This window comes from Periplaneta americana, chromosome 16 (genome assembly GCF_040183065.1).
Source record: "Periplaneta americana isolate PAMFEO1 chromosome 16, P.americana_PAMFEO1_priV1, whole genome shotgun sequence".
NCBI lineage: Eukaryota > Metazoa > Arthropoda > Insecta > Blattodea > Blattidae > Periplaneta > Periplaneta americana.
The window spans coordinates 164,178,344-164,199,101 of NC_091132.1; the positions used below are offsets into that span (position 1 = coordinate 164,178,344).

At 35.7% G+C, this 20,758-nt stretch overlaps 1 protein-coding gene and 1 long non-coding RNA gene across 5 annotated transcripts in view; one reads left to right on the forward strand and one right to left on the reverse strand.

Moving 5' to 3' along the window:
* Positions 1-20,758, forward strand: part of LOC138691745 (uncharacterized) — a 400,261-nt gene that overhangs the window by 229,513 nt on the left and 149,990 nt on the right. The gene's annotated exons all lie outside the window — the stretch shown is intronic.
* Positions 4,823-20,758, reverse strand: part of LOC138691740 (zinc finger protein 239-like) — a 77,927-nt gene continuing 61,991 nt past the window's right edge. For 3 of the 4 annotated variants that reach the window (XM_069814052.1, XM_069814054.1, XM_069814055.1), the window contains 2 exons: positions 18,897-18,979; positions 4,823-6,280 (listed from right to left, as the gene is read on the reverse strand). In XM_069814052.1, coding sequence (XP_069670153.1) covers positions 5,314-6,280; positions 18,897-18,979 — 1,050 coding nt within the window. In that variant the 3' untranslated portion in view covers positions 4,823-5,313. Of the gene's footprint in view, positions 6,281-11,441; positions 12,758-18,896; positions 18,980-20,758 lie in introns of those variants that run through there. The other variant, XM_069814059.1, reaches the window with a different exon arrangement.

Sequence of the window (20,758 nt, forward strand, 5' to 3'; positions counted from 1 at the left end):
CTCATAATCTTCGTAACACATCAAAATAGAAATGTTGGTTCACTGTTTGTCCTGGTGGAACGAACTCTTTGTGGACAATGCCATTCACATCAAAAAACCAAATGAACACTGCTTTCACACTGGATCGCACTTGACGTTCTTTCTTGGATCGTGGTGAATTTGGAGTTTTCCACTGGCTCGATGCTTGCTTTGATTCTGGATCGTACCCATAGCACCAAGACTCATGCCCAGTCACAATTCATTTAAGAAAATTTGGATCGTTCTGCACTTCACTCTTAAAGTTGCGGCAAACTATCATGCGGTTTTCTCTTTGGTCATCTGTGAGCAAACGAGGAACAAATTTTGCAGACACCCGTCTCATGTGCAAATCTTCGGTTAAAATTCGCTGGACCATGCTCCATGACAGGTTTGTTTGCTCAGAAACTTCGTCAATGGTCTTTCGACGATCTTCATCAATTGCATGTTTGATTTTGGCAACGTTTTCGTCATTTCTTCCTGTCGAAAGACACCCAGTGTGTGGCATGTCTTCAGTTGACATATTGCCAGTTTTTAAAAGGGAAAATCACTCGTAGACCTGTGATTTTCCCAAAGCATCATATTTGAAAGCTTGCTGAAGCATCCCAATGGTCTCGGCTGCAGTTTTCCCTAACAGAAAACAAAATTTCACACACACTCTTTGTTCCTTGTGGTCGGCCATCTCACTAATTGCCAAATGGTTGGGACAGGAACGCAAACAGCACAGCACCAAAAAAAAAAAAATAAAACCACTTAACTCAGATTAACCAACTCACTATGGGTAGCAGGAGACTCAAAACTAACACCATCTAACAGAACAATTCGTAACTACAAAGAATGCGCGCGCAACAGTTCGGTTCCGGTTACTTTTGGGTCCACCCTCCTATACTTAAGGGGAGAGGATGGTATTTTTTGGTGAAAAATGAGTAAATTAAAAAAAAAAATAAATAAATATACTCTGTGATATGTGTGGAATGCATACCATAACATTTTGTGGGTATTTGTGCCCTTATCGCATGGTGAGTCGCCATTTTTAAACTTCCTGCGTTATGGATTTTTAAATCACTCGTCAACTTTTGTGTTGTTTCCGGCAAAATAAATTTTCAAAAAAAAAAAAAAAGTTGTTTTCTTTAAATTACCCATTGATATGTGTGGAATGCATTGCATAACACTTTGTGAGTATTCGTGCCCTTATCGGATGTTGAGACGTCATTTTTAAACTTCCTGCGCTATGGATTTTTAAATCACACGCCCATTTTTATCGGTTTCCAGTAACTTCATTTTTTTTTTGGTACATTGTCAGACAAAAATAGATATAATTTGTGAACTATTAAAGATACATGCATGAAATTTAGAACACACATTCTTTAGACTATTAGGAAACTTTTCTCTGTAACAGAATTCTGTTAATTGATTTCATTTTAAAAATACGTCCGTTTGTTTGCAAGAAAGGAAATAAGAAAATTGTTATTAAATTTTAATTGTTTATTTTACAAACGTAGGGACTAATATCAAAATTCTGTTAGAGACAGTTTGTAGAACATGCATTTGGAAATACATAGCAAAACACCGTTTCAATCTATCTTTAAAAACGGTTTAGATATATCAGTTTTAGTAGAATCCTGCATTGGGTATATTTTTTTCAAATTTGGGCCCCCAAATAATTTTTTTTTATATTTATATTTGGTTGAATTGCTACAGTTATGAGCTCTCTATATACAAAAAATTAATATTTTACACCAAATAGGAAAACAGGTTTAAAAAATACCATCCTCTCCCCTTAATACAAAATTACAATTCAATACACATACAATATTCAGTCTCATAATTCAAGATACACAAACAACCTTCCCCCACCATAAGGACATCCCACCCCCACCACTGACAAAAGCAAGCGGCGAAATCAAGACCAGTTGGAGCAGCACTGAAGATGACACCACACTGGTGTTGAAACAGGGCCCGACTGTCATAAAGATACATTACCTTTTTCAAAAGGTAACACCTTTTTGTGTTACTTTTAACGTTTTAATTCTAGGAAGCTTTATATAAAGTCCAGCAGAAGGAACTGTCCCCTACACATGTTCCTTGATATTTGCGCTTGAGTGGTGTATATCTTGGAGCAGCACAAGCCATGCCATTTCAGTTACAATCATGGCGAAGACAGCTCAACATCGTGCATTATTTTGTTTAGCATATTAAAAGGAAATGGCTATTCGCGATTACAATGCAGCGGCAATTTCGTACCCATTTTAGAGTAGGTCGACACGAAAGAATTCCTCATTAAGAAAACCATACTGTTTGGGTGAGAAATTTCACAAGAAAGGTTCACCAGCAAATAGGGATTATAAAGAATGGACACTGAGCGAATTTTCCTATGTTTTGTTTCTCTTTGCGCCAGCGTTTAGTTCCACTTTTAAGCGCTAGAGGTTAGTGTTATCGAGCACACGCTAAGATAATAATTGAGAACAGAGTTGAGACACAGGATCCAAACATCGCCTACCTTTTTGCATAATCCAGTAACGCATTGCTTCAAATAAATTCAAGTTAACAACTTTTCCTTATTTCTCAGTGACAAACCAGTTGTAATAATAATATTTTATATTTCAGATATAATAAATTATATTATAAAATAATATAATACATTATAAAATTACGTATCAAATTCGTTTAATACTTGTATATAATACAGTGCGATCCAAAAGTCCCTCCGCAGCTCCATTAGTTATAGTAATCCCGTAGAAAGCTGGCACGTAATCCTGTAGAAAGTTGACACTTCCCCATTAATTCCGGTTGGAAAACCTCACATCCCCAGTCCAGCATATGCTTAGCGGCCAGTGCTGCCACTTGAATTCTCTGCCTAGTGGATTCTCGGCTACACTGTGGCTACACAAGCACTGCGGAGAGACTTTTCGCTCGCACTGTATAATATAGGTATATGGTTTTACTTCTCGTAAGAGTTTTGAATTTCCATTTTCAGCGCTATCAAATCATTACATATTTTAATTGTTGTTGGGGCCAACGTCTCAACTCTCATTATAAAGGAACTCTAGAGTCTAGACATTACAGTTAATGACGGATTTGTTATTTTATGGAGCCAATTTATTTTATTTGAGTACATAATGTACCTAGATGTATTAATTATGTGTTATATTTCTGCTGTGTCGACTGACTACTAGCTGGTATGTCAGCGCCAACTCTAGGGAGAAAGCAGAATCTCACGCACTAGCTGGCTTGAAGGTCATTGAAATCAGTCCGGCTACATCAAAGGTACCGACGCGAAGTGTCCATTCTTTATAATCCCTAATCGCTGGGTTCACCTTTCAAACAGAAGTCCAGTAGATGTCGCAAAGTTCGGACTCCCGACAATATCTTAGAAGTAAGGCACGCTGTTACCACATCCACAAAGCGACGTTCAGCCATTAAACATGCTCTGGTATTGGGAATATCTAATCGAAGTGTCAGACGAGATTTACACCTAAACCTCAAGTTCCATCCCTTCAAATTTCCGGTGGTTCAGGAAGTTCGGCAATATGACTGGCTTAATCGCCAAGATGTTTACGAGACCATACTGGAAAAAACTGTCCAGTAGCACTCAATGGTGATTAAACTCATTCTCACTTGCCAGCAGCGTCAACAACAAAACCTTCGGTACTGGACCCAGAAAATCACCTAGAAATGCATCGGCCACCTCTCCACAGCGAGTGTATTTGGTGCGTTGTTGAACAATTTGGAAGAAGGACGCACAGTCGCAGTTGCAGCAGTGTATAGCTCGTGAGGACAAGAATTTGGATGATGTTTTCTTAAAAAAAAAAAGTTATAAATAATTGATTAAATGGTGATCTTACTCGTGTTAATTGTGTAAGCATGTGCGGCTTACAGCTGTTTCAGTGCTTCATCACACCATCCTCAGAGCCTACTAGATCTCGGCGTCATCTCGAACTTCGCTGCCTGTCGTGTGGGTGCGTTCGATTGTTGAAAAGTGTTGAAATGTGGTGTCAAATAGAGTGTGTGTTCTGAAATTGATCTGTGTGTTGAGAATTTGATCAGGGTGTGTTTTAGTGTTTCTGTATATTTCATATTGTTGTAGTGTATTGAGTTTTTGGTTTTTGGGTTGTATGTGTAGGATTTCCATGTCTGTATTTATGTTATTGTATGTATGCATTACTTATGTGTTCGGCATATGTAGATGTATTGTGTCCTCTGGTTATTGCTTTAATGTGTTCTTTGTATCGAGTTTGGAATGAATTGCCTGTCTGTCCAACGTAGAAACTGTCGCAACTATTGCATGTGAGTTTGTATACGCCTGTGTGGTTGTATTTATTTCTTTGTGTTGTTTGTGTGTTGAGACGTCTTTGTAGTGTGTTTTCTGTTCTGTATGCTATGTTGTATTTCTTGTGTTTGTGTTGTATGTTTGTTGAGTTTTTGTTTTGTTTTCCTTACGATGTTGTCTATTATGTTTGGATCGTAACCATTTTCTTTTGCTATGTATTTGATTATGTTCACTCCTTCATTGTAGTGTTGTTGGCTCATGGGTATGTTGAGTAATTTGTGTACCATTGTCCTGAATGCAGCATGTTTGTGTTGTGTGTGGTGATTAGATCTGTTGTGATAGAACAATATGTAATATACAGACACACTAAAACACATCCTGATCTAATTCTCAACACACAGATCTATTTCAGAACACAGACTATTTGACGCCACATTTCAACACTTTTCAACATTCGAACACACCCACACAACAGGCTGCGAAGTTCGAGATGACGCCAAGATCTAGTACGCTCTGAGGATGGTGTGAAGAAGCACCGAAACAGCTGTAAGCCGCACATGCTTACACAATTAACACGAGTAAGATCGCCATTTAATCAATTATTTATATTCAAGTGTTAAAAGTAGTACACGAAAGATTCAACATGGAAAAAAATTGTCAAAATGGCAAGCATTCTTGTGTAAGGTGGTAAAGTAAAATTTTAGATGACATCAATATTCGTTTTATTCATTTATAAAGTCGGGGAGATCATTCTGTCGGTCCCTGCACATATCCTAATAATTGCATTTAAATGTCGTCTCACCTGTGTACATGGGAGTGAGTCTTCCGGTAAGCCAGTTCTAAGAAACAATTTCTGCCGACATTGCAAATGAATGATTTTTCGACAATATGAATACGTACTTGTTGGTTTAAATACCGACAACATTCGTCCAACACACACACATAGCATTAAAATACTCCTACGCGTGTATGCGTATATGTTTTCTTTTTAAGTGCCAATAGCAGAAACCCTTCCCACACATATCGGACTAGAATGGCTTCTCGTCTGAATGTATAAGTGCATGTTTGCTTAATTGCAACGATTTTGTGAAAGTCTTCTTACAAACATCGCACTTGAATGGCCTATCTCCTGTATGTATCGTTGCATGCTTCCTTACATCTGCCTTGCCAAAGAAACACTTCCCACACACATCGCATTTGAATGGCCTTTCGCCTGAGTGTATGCGAGCATGTATGCGTAAGTACCCGCTTCCTGAGAAACATTTTCCACACACATTACATTTGAATGGTTTTTCTCCAGTGTGTATACGTACATGATTTGCTAAATATTCCTTTGACAAGAAACACTTTCCACACACACCGCACTTGAATGGCCTTTCGTCTGAGTGTATGCGTGTATGTTTGCGTAATGATTCAGATCTTGTGAAACATTTCTCACAATCATCGCACTTGAATGGCCTTGCCCCTGTATGGGTCCTTGCATGCTTACTCAAATTTCCCTTTGATGAGTAATATTTCCCACACAGATCGCAGTTGAATGGCTTCTCGCCCGTGTGTATGCGAGCATGTGCGCGTAATTGCCACGGTTCTAAGAAACATTTGCCACACACATCACATTTGAACGACTTTTCTCCACTATGTGTCCGTGCATGATTACTTAATTGTCTCTTTGTCACGAAACACTTTCCACACACATCGCACTTGAATCGCCTCTCTGCTGTGTGTAGTCGTCCATGTCTCGTTAGATAACTCAATTTATCAAAGCACTTCCCACAGACATGACATTGGAATGACTTTTTCTTTGTATGTTTATAAAAATGATGTCTTAGTAATTCTGGTGTTACAAAGAGCTCGTTGCAAATATTACACTTGATAGTCGTGTCATTAATATTTAAACCATCCAATCTTTTGTTACAACACTGTGTGAATTTGCCTTCTTTACGATGAACGCTGGGGCCCTCTTGTGACGAACTCTCCTCAACATTACCTACAATGCTGATATGAAAATAGAAATTTATCAGTCTCCACAAAACACAATGCGATCAGATGAAAACGTATTAAGCATAATGTGTGTACAATTCCGAATAATCTTGAAAAAAGCACCTAAATCAATTTAAATCAATGGCATATAACCTGCAGCAAGTGCCACAAACAAACAATATAGAAACACTCGATCGAGATTTGAAACATCTTCCATCTAGGCCTCCGGAAACTGGCTCTTTTGGCCTAGGCCTCACTCCAGTTTACAAGGATCAATGTAATTAAATTTAAATTTTGCTACTTTAATCTCGTTTTAAGCACTTTTTTAATTAGTGCCTAATATTTGAGTTAGTTTATTTGTAATTTTCAGTTTCATATTTTAAAGATATATTGGTTATATAATTATAAGGTGGGTCAGAAGTCGCTTTCCCCATTATTCTTAATAGGTTTATAAATGTACACATATACAGATGACATAACTTCAATAAACAAATTGCAGATTTAATAACTGGTGAGTTGGGAACCACGTACTTGTCTCAATGTGCTTTTCCGATGTCATCTCTTCATGATCTAGATATTGGAAACAAATGTTTGGGCATTTTCTTGGATCTACGGAAAGCTTTTGACACTATCAATCATAATTTACTTTTGGACAAACTACATACTATTGGAGATAGAGGTATAGTTTTAATATTATTACAGTCATATTTTAGTCACAGAAGGCAAATGACCAAAACTGAAGATCAATTTAGTGACTAGGTGTACCGCAAGGAACAATTTTGGGACCTATTTTATTTCAAATATATGTTAATGATCTGCTAAATATAAATTTGGAAAAATTTAATATATATTCATATGCTGATGATACAGTAGTTATTTTCAGTGGTTTTTCATGGCAAGAACCATATAGAAATGCTAACATAGGTGCTAAAATTGTTAAAAAATGGCGTAATTCCAAGTTCCTTTCTTTAAACATATCTAAATCAACTTTAGTTCCTTTTTCGTTAACAGCTGCCAGTGTTCAAAATTTAAAATTTAAAGATGAATAAAGACTAATAATACACAGTGAAAATTAATAGATAACAAAAGTTGTAAATGTCCACCATTGAAAGAAGCCACGTAAGTGAAATATCTGGGTATCATCACAGTCTAGTGCAAAGGTCTCAAAAAGCGTATTGTCATTCGTGCTCTCGATGCTGCCTGCCGAACACAGTGTGCTGTAAGGCTGGAGAAGGGGAAGAGAATCGTACCTCAACAGATGGGAGTGATCAGTGGGGGATCGCGGCAACGGTCTACTTAAGTTTACAAATAATAACATCAAAAGAATAAGAAATTAACGTTTAACATACTATAAAGCTGGAACCCCGTCTGTTGCTATTGACACAAGCCATTGCAAATTCAACCTCTTCTGTTCTATGGTGCCTTTCAGTGCCAGGAAAAGAACTTCTCCAGTTGTACTTTGTAATTACATCTAGAAGACATTCAGACACAGTAAAATGTTCATTAACTCCTCGGATGAAAATGGCTAGGTGAGGTTGTCATTTCTATCATCTGTGCTTTCGTCCAATGCAAGAGAGTAAGCTACAAACTGGTTAATTGTGGTTTCGACCTCAGATTCAATTACATTTGCAATCTTGAAATTCCTTCTCTGAAATGTAATCGGAAACATTTTAATTTTCTTAAACCTTGACTTTGTTCTGGACGAAATTTTAGTAACGTCCTGTATGCACGATTTTAGAAATGATTCTTCTGTAAAGGGTTTCATTGATTTTCCAATATTCCAAGCTAAAACATAGCTAGCAGAAAGCGTTTTTTGTTTAAGACTGAGGACATGTGTGTGATTTGTGTTTGTATTTTCTTGTTTTATATTTATCAAAATATTTGTAGGCCTACGCATTTCACCTAAAATTAAACGAAAAACTATATGTTTGTCATGCTGAACTGAGTGTAAACGTATTTTATATACTGATTATTATGTATAACCAACAGTTATACAGATAGCCCCAAAATAAATTATTTTCACATGTCCAACATGCCTGCAATTGTATGATATTCTTTGTGAAGAGTCGAGTATTGTCGTCGTATGTTGAATTTTAACACACCCTTAAGAATTTTCGAACAAATTAAACATTTCACATTCTCCCCACTAACTAAAAAAAAAAATGTCTCTTCCTATTCATCCTTGAATGTACTACGTCCATGATAAGAAGACATTGTTAAACGGTGGAACACTCCGACCAACTCAATGATAATGGCAGTCCGCCACTGCTCTTCGTTTGCGCATAAACATTGAGCACAGTACAGGTGGGGATGGGTGAGGCGGAGCGGGCTCATTACGTACTGGCTTCGGTTCCGTTCAGGGACTTACTCGCGAGTACACTTTTGGAGACGTCTGGTCTAGTGTATACAGTCACGAAGCTCAATACGTAGTAAATATGCAAACATCAGATTGTTGCTCACCACTAGGATCGCTAATATCGCCTCATTACAGGCAATGCAAAATAGTACCGTCACAGTCTACTGTTTCTAGCACCCTCAAAACTTAAGCTTCATGACTGCATATAGTAGACTGTGGTATCATTTTGATCAGAATTTAAAATGGCCACATCACATTACTTATCTTTGTAAGAGGCTTCCTAACCAATTTATAAATTCGTTAATCTTCGATGTTACTTACCCATTAGAGTTCTACGAAATGTTTATTTGGCCATTATTCAGTCTATCATTCAATATGGTATAATTGTTTGGGAAATTAATCTTAGTCCGTTAAAGTTACTACAAAAACGAATAATTAAAATTTGTTTGAAAAAAAAAAAACGTTTCGATTATCCAACTAAATTAATTTATTCTGAATTTAATGTATTTAATATAGAACAAATTTATAAGTATACGCTGTTAAAATTTTATCATAAAAATCGTAATAAGTTTATATTACAGACACACAATTATGACACAAGACGAAATATTAATTCAACATTAGTAGAACCTAAATGTCTCACATCATATGCTTTAGGCATAGCGTTAATTTTGGCCCTCGGTTGTACAATGCTTTAGCTAAATTACACCCAGAACTTCTAACATGTAACCCACTAACATATAACAAGAAAATTAGAAACGTTTTAATATCTTCAATTTGATTAAACAAATTTATAGCCTATGTGTATGAATTATCAACCTATATTATATTTGTATTCTATAATTTTGAAAAAGAAAATTTATATATGTGTATTGTATATATGTATATATATATATATATATATATATATATATATATATATATATATATTGTCCTATTCTACTCTAGTGTTAGTATTATATTTTATAATTCCATTGCTGCTGAAATTGAAATTTTAGTTTCTATTTTATTTTATTTTTTTTTTCTATATTTCTCTTATATTAATATTGTATTATATAATTTCTGTAACTGTAATTTTAATTTTATTTCCTATTTTATTTCTTATTCTCTTATAGGCCTATTAATATTATATCTGAACTGCGACCGAACATGAGCGCTGCTCATTCAGTCTCAAATTTTGTTAATACTACTGTATCTCCTTTTTTATATTGGTTGTATTAATTTATTTCTATTTCTCTTGTTTGTAATTATATGTTTTATTATGTATATTTAAATTTAAATAAAATAAAAATAAATAAATATATTTGTTTTGTTGCATTGGCTGTTTTTCCAATGTAATGTCTTGTTACTATTGTTTTGTTTTATTGTGTTGGGTTGCCGTAGTTTTGCCGAAATGCAGTTAATATAGAAAGAGGATGGGCATCACCTCTCCATGGCACAACAGAATGGCCACACAGATCATGCGACCTGACGCCATGTGATTTTTCGCTGTGGAGCATCCTGAAAAATTAAGTCTTTGCTCAGAAACCGCAGGATCTGCATCAGTTGCGACAGATGATCGAATAGTCAATCGCGAAAATCGATTAAAATGGTGAGTTATGTTCTGCCATCTGTAAATCAGTGTGAATTTTGCATCGAAAAACAGGGCCCCCATTTTGAACAAAATTTGTAAAGCAATGTGTAGTCAAACGTAAACTGGATGTAATTAAATATACGGAAGTATTTGGGGAAAGCGACTTTTAATCCATCCTGTGTGGATGTATGTACATATGTATACATGGTTTACTCAATAATTAGTGGCAACAATGTATGTGGCGCTATCAGCGATAAATGATGCAAGCTGATGAGAAAGAAGAGCACGTACTAGGGTTCTGTAAGAAGGGAGAGCTCCTGAATAACAGACACCATTGTGCCCGTACAGCAATTGCCAACCTGCTAAGAAACACAGGATGGGAAGTACATGAGGAGATTCATTGTGTGTCTGAAGTTGATTCTAATAGAAGAGTCGATATAATTGCCATCAATAGAAGAACCCAGAAAGCGATGGTCTTAGACCCTACGATTTGCTTTGAACGAGACATGAATCAGGCACTGCAGATTAATGATGACAAGCGAGATAAATATGTACCTTGTCTTCCATACCTCAGTGAAAAATATGGCATTTCCCTTTACAACTGGGATGTTACAGGCTTACTATTTGGAGCGAGGGGTTGTTTACCAAAATTTAAATGTAATATCTTTAAATACTTTCAAATTCCCTTTTATGAGGTTCAGAAGATTCTAATGGAAATCCTGAAGGCCACTTTTCAAATTCTACACTATGTATGTATGTATGTATGTATGTATGTATGTATGTATGTATTTATTCACACTGCAATGGGTATATACCCGGTGGCAGTGGTAACTAATTACACTCAATAATGACAATAATAAACTCATTAATTAAAAATACAGTTAATAATAACATCAATAATTAATGAATGCAAATAATTAATACTAACAATAATAATAATAATAATAATAATAATAATAATAATAATAATAATAATAATAATAATAATAATAATAGGGAATATCCTAAATTAAATGTAGCACGAGCACTTAAAATAACATTTAAAATAAATCTAATTTGTATCTTAAATCTAAGTTCGAAATAAAATCCACGAGTATGATATGTTCATATCTGCACAAGTACCTGTGCACATTACACTCATTTCGCTGTCAACTCACTAACTGCACTGGAACTACGACACATTTCATTGATTCTATCCTGATTTCACTAACACTTCAAAAACATTTCACTGTTCAAATACTTTGCACTGCCACTATAAACTATAAAGCTTCCCTGACAGGAACACGTTTCACTGACACAACACACTTCACTGACACGACATAATTCTTCACTGATACAACACTTTAATAACAAAATATCATTTACATCCTTTATATACTGTGTATAATTACCGTCTATTAGTAAAGCCTTCAGTATGTCTGCAGGTAAAGCATTCCAGTCCCTGATAGTACGACTGAGAAAAGAAAACTTTCCAGTGTCCGTCCTCTGTCTTCTTTCCCTCAATTTATATGAGTGGTCGTTCCTTGAAGAGTAATTTGGCGGTTGCAACCTATTTTTTATTTCTCTCCAGGCAGGCTCACCTCTGTATGTTTTGAACAGTGCGCATAATCGAATTCGCGAACTCATCTCTATGTTAACATGTAAATTTTTGTTTTAATGTACAAATCGAATCATTATTTTGCTCGTTTCATTTCCCTTTAACTTTTATGTTTGTTAATTCCGGATCCCAGTGATCAACCTCAATTGAGGAGGGATGATTTGAAATAAATCTTAGTAGTATCTGTGAGTTTGAAAACAATCTCATTTATAAGATACTTGAAGTGAAAGCAATTTCTAGACTGTTATCTGTAGCGCTCTAAAATGTTTAGCAAATACGAACAAAGGTGCTTTATTAAAATTCAGATTACAAGAGGCAAGAATGCTTGACAATATCATACAGTATTACTGGAAGCTTATGGTAGAGAGATCGCCATATTGTACCGTGGCTAGGTGGGTGCATGCATTTCACAGCGTGAGGGGAGATGTTCATCAAAAACATGAATGTGGCAGACCGTTATTGGCAAGTGAACACTGTAAGAGCTCTGCTGGAAGAACACCGTTATTGGCTATGATTTTGACCAAATCCTTCTCACTCATTCAGCCTGTCTGAAATCGTGTGAATGGTGCATAGTACAGTTACTTTGTGGAATACCATTTACAACCCATTGCGCTGTAAATGACCAAATTTCCTGAATTCTCATCTTATTGTGCTACATGATGATGTTCGCACTAATGTAGCTACGCCTGTGGTTAATTTATTTCGCATATGGAAGTGGAAAGTTCTGGAGCATCCTCCATACTCTCCAGATACGAGCCTATGTGATTTTGACCTTTTCCCGAAAACGGAATTACCACTTAGAGGAGTTCGCTTTAGAACCAGACAGGAAAGTATAGCAGCAGTAGAGCAGTCTGTTCGAAGATTAGTACAACAAGACGCTGTGGATGGCATCCGTCGTCTCCCTGAGGTGGGGAGGCAGGTTCTTCATGTTGGAGGAGATTACTGCTGAGCACTGCAACAATGTGACTGTTCCAAAAATGATTGCTTTGTTGTTAATCCAAATGTTGCCCCTAATTAAACGGCTACCTAGAATAACGTTGTAAGTCCGTTTTTGCCCAAACTGAGTTTTCGGCTGAAAAATGTTGTATCGCACATCTTGCATCATGTGCTGTCATTGCCATGCTGATATTCACACTACTTCGAGAGCTGTAGTATTTTGATTGTGTTGCTGAGCAGAGTAACGTTGTAACGCAACTAAAATGGCGGACAATCATACTTGTAGCGTGTCACATGGTCTCATAAAAAACGTAAATAGAAAAAGAAAACGTAAGATTAATATCATGCAATGGAAGGACAATGTACGTAAGACACTAAAGGATCAGGGAAAAGAATATGCTTCGAAGAAAGGTGACATTAAACCAGATGTGAAACGACCTGAACTGCTGAGTAGAATAATGTTGTAAGTCAATGTAGGCCTATAGAGTGCTAAAGGCGAACAGTTAAAGGTAATAAGGTCATGGTTACTCTGAATTCTGTCATGGCCTAATAACAGAATAAAAATAAAATAATTCTTACCCGTGTAATATTGATATTGTATGCCTAAAGATATGACCTAAGTTGTGTAATATGTTTCAAGTTCTTATGACATAAATTGGTCTATTATTATTATTATTATTATTATTATTATTATTATTATTATTATTATTATTTAATTTACTCAAATGTAACAACTATACAGAATCTCCCAGGAAATATGGACAGTATTTAAGTTTCTGTGCTTTACAACGTTGTTCTGGATTGACATACGTTTTTCTACTGTCAATGTTCAAAAAGTTGTGTTATTTGGAAGAAATGTTATGGTTTATTTAACGACGCTCGCAACTGCAGAAGTTATATCAGCGTCGCCGGATGTGCCAGAATTTTGTCCCGCAGGAGTTCTTTTACATGCCAGTAAATCTACTGACATGAGCCTGTCACATTTAAGCACACTTAAATGCCATCGACCTGGCCCGGGATCGAACCTGCAACCTTGGGTATAGAAGGCCAGCGCTATACCAACTTGTCAACCAGGTCGACTATTTGGAAGATGAAGACAATACATATATATAAATGGTGTGAATACTCACTGAAGTATTAATACAGACCTATTATTGTCATATTTTGTAATATTTAACAATGTTAGTATGGAATAAACATATTTTTAATTTCGTGACAAACTGTAAAAACTGACTTACATTATTCTAAGCAGCCATTCAATTATTGAATGACCCATGTGTGTATGTGTGTGTGTCTCTCTCTCTCTCTCTATATATATATATATACCAACATGAGACAAGAGCAATAAATTTTGAGGTTTCATTCTATGCAATATTGAAAGGAATTACAATTTGCTATGTATTTCCTACCACTATTATCCCTGGCATATTAAATACTCTTGTCGGGAAAACCAAGTCTATCAGTGACGTCACACTACCCTGCTCACCCGCACTTTTTCCTCGTCCAAATGTAGATGATTGAGATAACCTTCTCATTCACAATCACTAGTTCGTCCAGTAATGGAATATGGCGCTGCATGTTGGGATACTTACAGATTAGAACATATTAAAGCATTGGAAAAGATTAAAAAAACGGGCTCTCAAGCATTGTCGTAATAATTCAACATTAAAATGGGACACACTCACGGACAGAAGAAAGCGAATTCCATTATGCGCAATGTACAAAACATACACAAAGAGAAATAAAGAATAGGTTGCAGCCGCCAAATTACTCTTCAAGGAATGACCACTCACATAAATTGTGGGAAAGAAGACAGAGGCCGGACACTGGAAAGTTATCTTTTCTCAATACTACTATCAAGGGACTGGAATGCTTTACCTGCAGACTTACTAAATGCTTTACCAATAACAAAAAATGTATTTAAAAATAGGCTTAAAGACTTTACTAATAGACGGTAATACATTATGCAGACTATTATGTGGTTTTACAAGTATCGTGAGTAAGCAGAGAAACATAGTGAATCACCAGTGATTTATATTGGGTGTGTAGTGTGTTGTAGTGAAAACGCAGTGAGCTTAAAAGTAAATTATGAAAGTTATAGTGGCAGAGAAATGAGATAGTGAACGGTTGTGAGTTATAGTGAACGTCCTAAATTGCTTGTAATGGGGTCTAGGCTAGCGATTTGAGGTTAATATAGTAAGTACAATTCTACGGAATAATTAAGGGTGTAATTGATGTTTTGCTATTTGAAATGTTGTATCAGTGAAGAAGTGTGTTGTGTCAGTGAAGTTCTATAGTTTATAGTAGTAGAGCAAAGTATTTGAACAGTCAAATGTTTTTGAAGTACTAGTAAAATCAGGACAGTGCCAGTGAAATGTTTCATTGTTCCAGTGCAGTGAGTGAATTGATAGCGAAATGAGTGTAGTGCTGAAAGGTACTTGTGCACTTATAAACATATCATATATGTATACTCGTGGTTTTAAGTTCGATCTTAGGGTTAAGATACAAATTAGATTTACTTTAATTAATTATGTTATACTAAGTGACACATTTAATTTAAGATGCTCACAGTTAATATTATTATATATTGCTATTATTATTTTATTATTAATATTGTGAACTGTAATTTATTATTAATTGTAATTATTGAATGTACTTAGTTACCACTGTCACCAGGTATTTACCCATTTGCAGTGTGAATAAATACATACATTCTACAGATGGGATAAACTGTTCTTTTTAAGAAACAGTTTCGACTGTAACTGTTTCATGAACGAAGCTGTTCCAAAATAACAATTTCAAAGAAACAGTTTCATAAGAATATGTTTACAACTTCAGTACCAACTGTTCCAAATGTTACAACTGTTTCAACTTCTCATCTGCTTCAGAATAGTAATATGCGTTACAAGAGCGATATGTTGAAGTTTTCATGTTCGAGGGAAAGTTTGAAAAAGCGAAACGTAGTTGAGCTTTTTTAATTTCCGAGAATTGAAAGAAAACATACCGCTCGTGTAACATACATTATTTTGTGTGAAGATCGTTTATTACATACCTGAAAGAGGAATTTCTAATTAGTTGCAATGAAATCTCCATCTTGGTTTCTGTTCAATGACGGCAAATTTGCAAAACAAAAATATCTATCTTCAACATTGTTGCTTTAAAATGTTTTCTGTGTTTACTATACTCCAGCAGGCAGTGATATACGTCTTTTTTTTTCCCCCAGTCTATAAATGCGAACATAAAACAAACGATAAGGTTATGTAATGATTTATTTTTCATTTTAATATTTTAACAATATTATTTATATAACATATTGCAGTAATAATACGGGCAAGTTGATTTGTTAATTTTTTCACGGCTTCATTAATGTTACTTGCATCACGAATGCAGTAACTTTAGTGGAGTTGTAGAGTTTACTTAATTTTTGCAAATATTTAAAAACAATAATTAACAGTGCAATTTAGGTGAAATTGCAGTGGTAAGTTTCCAATTTATAATTATTACTATATTGAACATCTCTAAAAATAATATGTTAAAAGCCTAAAGCAGTAAAATTAATATGTCACTTAAGCGGTAAGAAGAGGGAAATTGTTATGTGTGTTAGGTTGGGAATACTGAATGTGGAATTTTACAATTTCCGCGGATTGGTTTTGTGCGGAAACCAAGCAAATACGCACGATCTAGCACAAACATGTTTCAAAGCCCTTGAATCGTCCATAAATCAGTTGTTCAGTGCATTATGACGACGAAAGTCATTTTTCGTAGGTTACTGTTAAGGGTACATTAAATAACTACAAATCAGAATGAATCGATTTTGGTAAAAATAACGCATATAACCCTAGGTGAGTTTAATAACGATGACATTAGCCGATGATATTTTTCGCGGTATATTAATAATTAACACTATGTCAGGGCACCATGAACATATTCTCCATCAAAGGAAGCTAATAATTGGGAGATTTATTAGGGAATTTGATTCGTACAATTAAATTGCGCGATCCTACATAGGCTACTGTTGCACGAAGGCCGTGTAGAACATGGATATTATATCTACTTTCGATTGGAGGTCAGTGATAGCGCTACAAGTGGCTTTTGCAGACAACAAAGAAGAGGAAAACTGTTTATAAATTGAACTGATTATCTCTTAGAACCATGTGAAACGTTGAAGTGATCACTGGAGCAGTTTAACACTCATTGGAACAGTTGGAACAGGTTATATCACGAAATTGTTTGGTATCGAAATAGTTTCAATTGTGAAACAGTTTCAAATAAACTATTCGAGCTATTTTTACCCATCTCTAATACATTCCAAGGTCTTGATGGAAAGCAGCGAACTATAGTCGCGACGTTCTTATTCCCGGCGTGACTCCTCCTCTTTGTTTACGTCTTAGGAAGTGAAGGCTCTATAAAGTCTAGGTAGGTAGTATCGTTCGCCATTTTTGTTCTTTCGTTGCCATATGAGGGATCTATTTGCCACACCATTAAACATTATCATGTCGTAGCTCCTATGATAATAAATCAAACGCAATGTAATTCAACAAATAATTGAGCGGCAAATAACGTCTTCGTGTGCTCTCTGTGAACGCCAACGAAAGAGCCAAAATGCGGGCGATTATATTAAGTATTTATCGAGCCTTAAGAAATGAATAATGTCTTCATATGCGAATCACAAGACGCACACGTTTAAATGTAGCCGACCTGCAACGCGATTGGCTGCCGGAAATTAGAGCGACGGGACTATAGTACGACACATGGGGATTGGAGACGCACCATTTTAAGAGCTCATGGTTCCCAAAGAACAGCAGAGTAAAAAAAAAGCAGTAGATATATTAGGTGATGTAGAATGTCACGTGTCACGGTAATGATTATTTTAGTTTAGCTTACATAAATTCAGCACCAAAACATATTAAGCCATCAATATAAATAATCACATAAATATAGTAGATAGGATACAGTATCATACTTACTTACTTACAAATGACTTTTAAGGAACCTGGAGGTTCATTGCCGCCCTCACATAAGCCCAACATCGGTCCCTATCCTGGGCAAGATTAAACCAGTCCCTACCATTATATCCCACCTTCCTCAAATCCATTTTAATATTATCCTCCCATCTACGTCTCGGCCTCCCTAAAGGTCTTTTTACCTCCAGCCTCCCAACTAACAATCTATATGCATTTCTGGATTCGCCCATACGTGCTACATGCCCTACCCATCTCAAACGTCTGGATTTAATGTTCCTAATTACGTCAGGTGAAGAATACAATGCGTGCAGTTCTGCGTTGTGTAACTTCATCCCTCTTAGCCCCAAATATTTTCCTAAAAACCTTATTCTCAAACACCCTTAATCTCTGTTCCTCTCTCAAAGTGAGAGTCCAAGTTTCACAACCATACAGAACAACCACTAATATAACTGTTTTATAAATTCTAACTTTCAAATTTTTTGACAGCGTACTAGATGACAAAAGCTTCTCAACCGAATAATAACACGCATTTCCCATATTTATTCTGAGTTTAATTTCCTCCCGAGTGTCATTTATATTTGTTACTGCTGCTCCAAGATATTTGAATTTTTCCACATCTTCGTACATTATTTTGGTCACGAGACATAATCATATACTTTGTCTTTTCGGGATTTACTTCCAAACCAATAGCTTTATTTGCTTCAAGTAAAATTTCCGTGTTTTCCCTAATCGTTTGTGGATTTTCTCCTAACATATTCACGTCATCCGCATAGACAAGAAGCTGATGTAACCCATTCAATTCCAAACCCTGTCTGTTATCCTGAACTTTCCTAATGACATATTCTAAAGGGAAGTTAAAAAGTAAAGGTGATAGTGAATCTCCTTGCTTTAGCCCACAGTGAATTGGAAAAGCATCAGATAGAAACTGGCCTATACGGACTCTGCTGTATGTTTTACTGAGACACATTTTAATTAATCGAACTAGTTTCTTCAGAATACCAAATTCAATACGAATATCATATAATACTTCTCTTTTAACCGAGTCATATGCCTTTTTGAAATCTATGAATAACTGATGTACTGTACCCTAATACTCACATTTCTTCTCCAATATCTAACAGTATTATACAGTACAAAATTTGTCCTTCATTTTCAAATGAAGCTGTGAAAGAGTGGGAAAGATAAAACCAGCACACTACACTCACCTCTCAGGGAACACTTCATCGTCCTCTATAGATGCTTCCATTTTCTGTTCCTGCTGAACTCTGTCCAGATCGGACGAATCTTCCTGCAAAAGGGAGGGAATAATGAATAGGAACTTAGATGACTATTTGTAATTTTTAATGACCTATAAATCATGCAAAAATTCCTAAAAATAATGTATTTATGACCTAAAAATCTTAAAAAAAAATGCCCTTAAAATGCCCTAAAAATTGATCTTACATAACTGGCTTAGAAGGAAAAGAGGTTTTGTACTACTTAATATTTAGACTAGCAATTAAATTAAATTCTAGTTCCAACATTCAAGTCTATTTAATTTTACATAATTTTTTCTAAGTAGTACACTTTGATTAATTATTTTATCTGATGTAGTTTCCATGTAGTCCACCACAAGGCAACTCTTATCCAGAACTAGCAGGCATAGAGGAGTCTATATTGAAGGGATGGTTGGACTGATTCATTACATGGAGTGTTCTACGTTAAAATGACAATATTTGTGTAGAAAAACGATTAAAACATTATACAAAATGATGGGTATTAATGGACAAAATACGTAGGCCTAGAGAATATCACAGGAAATAAATATTATTTTACGTTAATAATGGAGTTTTATGGTCAACATTAAATGAAAATGCCCCAAAAATGACCGAATAAAACAAAAAATGCTCTTATGAGTTGAAACAGGCAAAAAAAATGCAAGAAAATGCCCTAACAAATATGTCTTAAAACACTCAGTACATCACATAACATATAAATACTAAACCAGCTATGTTTCTGGCTTATTACAAAAAAATGCAATTTCATCAAAATCCTAGCCCTAGTAAACAAATTTCAGCCTTGAAAATATCTGCATCTGACATATACAAATCTTAAAAAATACGTAAATAGAATTTATTACAATATTTCATGCAAAGAACAGTAAAAGGCTATATACCGAAGTATTAATACATTTCCTTATACTGTATATGCTATTGTTGAAGGTTCCATTTCCTCAAAATGCAGACACTGTGCTACTTATCTTTTCAGAAAAGACAGCCGAAAATAAAAGCTTTACCTCCACATATCCAATTTGGCCTTATTGAGTGTTACTATAAAATAATATGTAACAAGGATTGTTCACATACATAAAAAGAATCGTATTCCAATGGATACCATCCCATTGTGGAATCGTGGGAAACGAGAATGCGGATGCTTTAGCAGAGAAGGGCAGCACTGCTACTTACAGACATGTTACTAAATCTACGTATTACTCTGTGAAAAGACTTATTAAATCTGTTGTTGTTGTTTTCTAATGCCAGGCGTTTGACAATAAAGTCATTTGACCCCTTACACTCCAATATTTTTCAAAGATATTATCATGGCCAGCCAATGAAGCACAGATTTTGAGGTGTTCCGAATCCATTTCTTGGGTATTGGAGTGAAAATGGCAAGTTGTAGCCGATTTAAGTGAACACCATATTTTAACGCTTTGGTGGCTACTTCATTCACACAAAACCCCCAGAATGTCTGGAGGACCACACCTGCTGTTGGTCGACGGGTCCACTGAACCTAGCTGGGAGATCTTGTTCAGCACCAACTTTCCCTTCTTAAGTCACTGGAGGACGATATTAGTACCATAGCAGGTCAGCACTAGGAACAGAAAAGTAGAAAGGGTAGGAAGGAAAGTGAAATGAACCCCTAGGCCTCGAATGCTCTAATACTGTCGGGGTCGAAGAAAGTAAGAGTTCAGTCAGAGGACTGAGGGAATTAGGTATTGAATAGAGGAAAATTATACCAAATTCAGTCATTAACTCATCAAGCTGACCAGTGCTAATTGATGAGTAGCCCCTCCCTTTAGTTACTAACA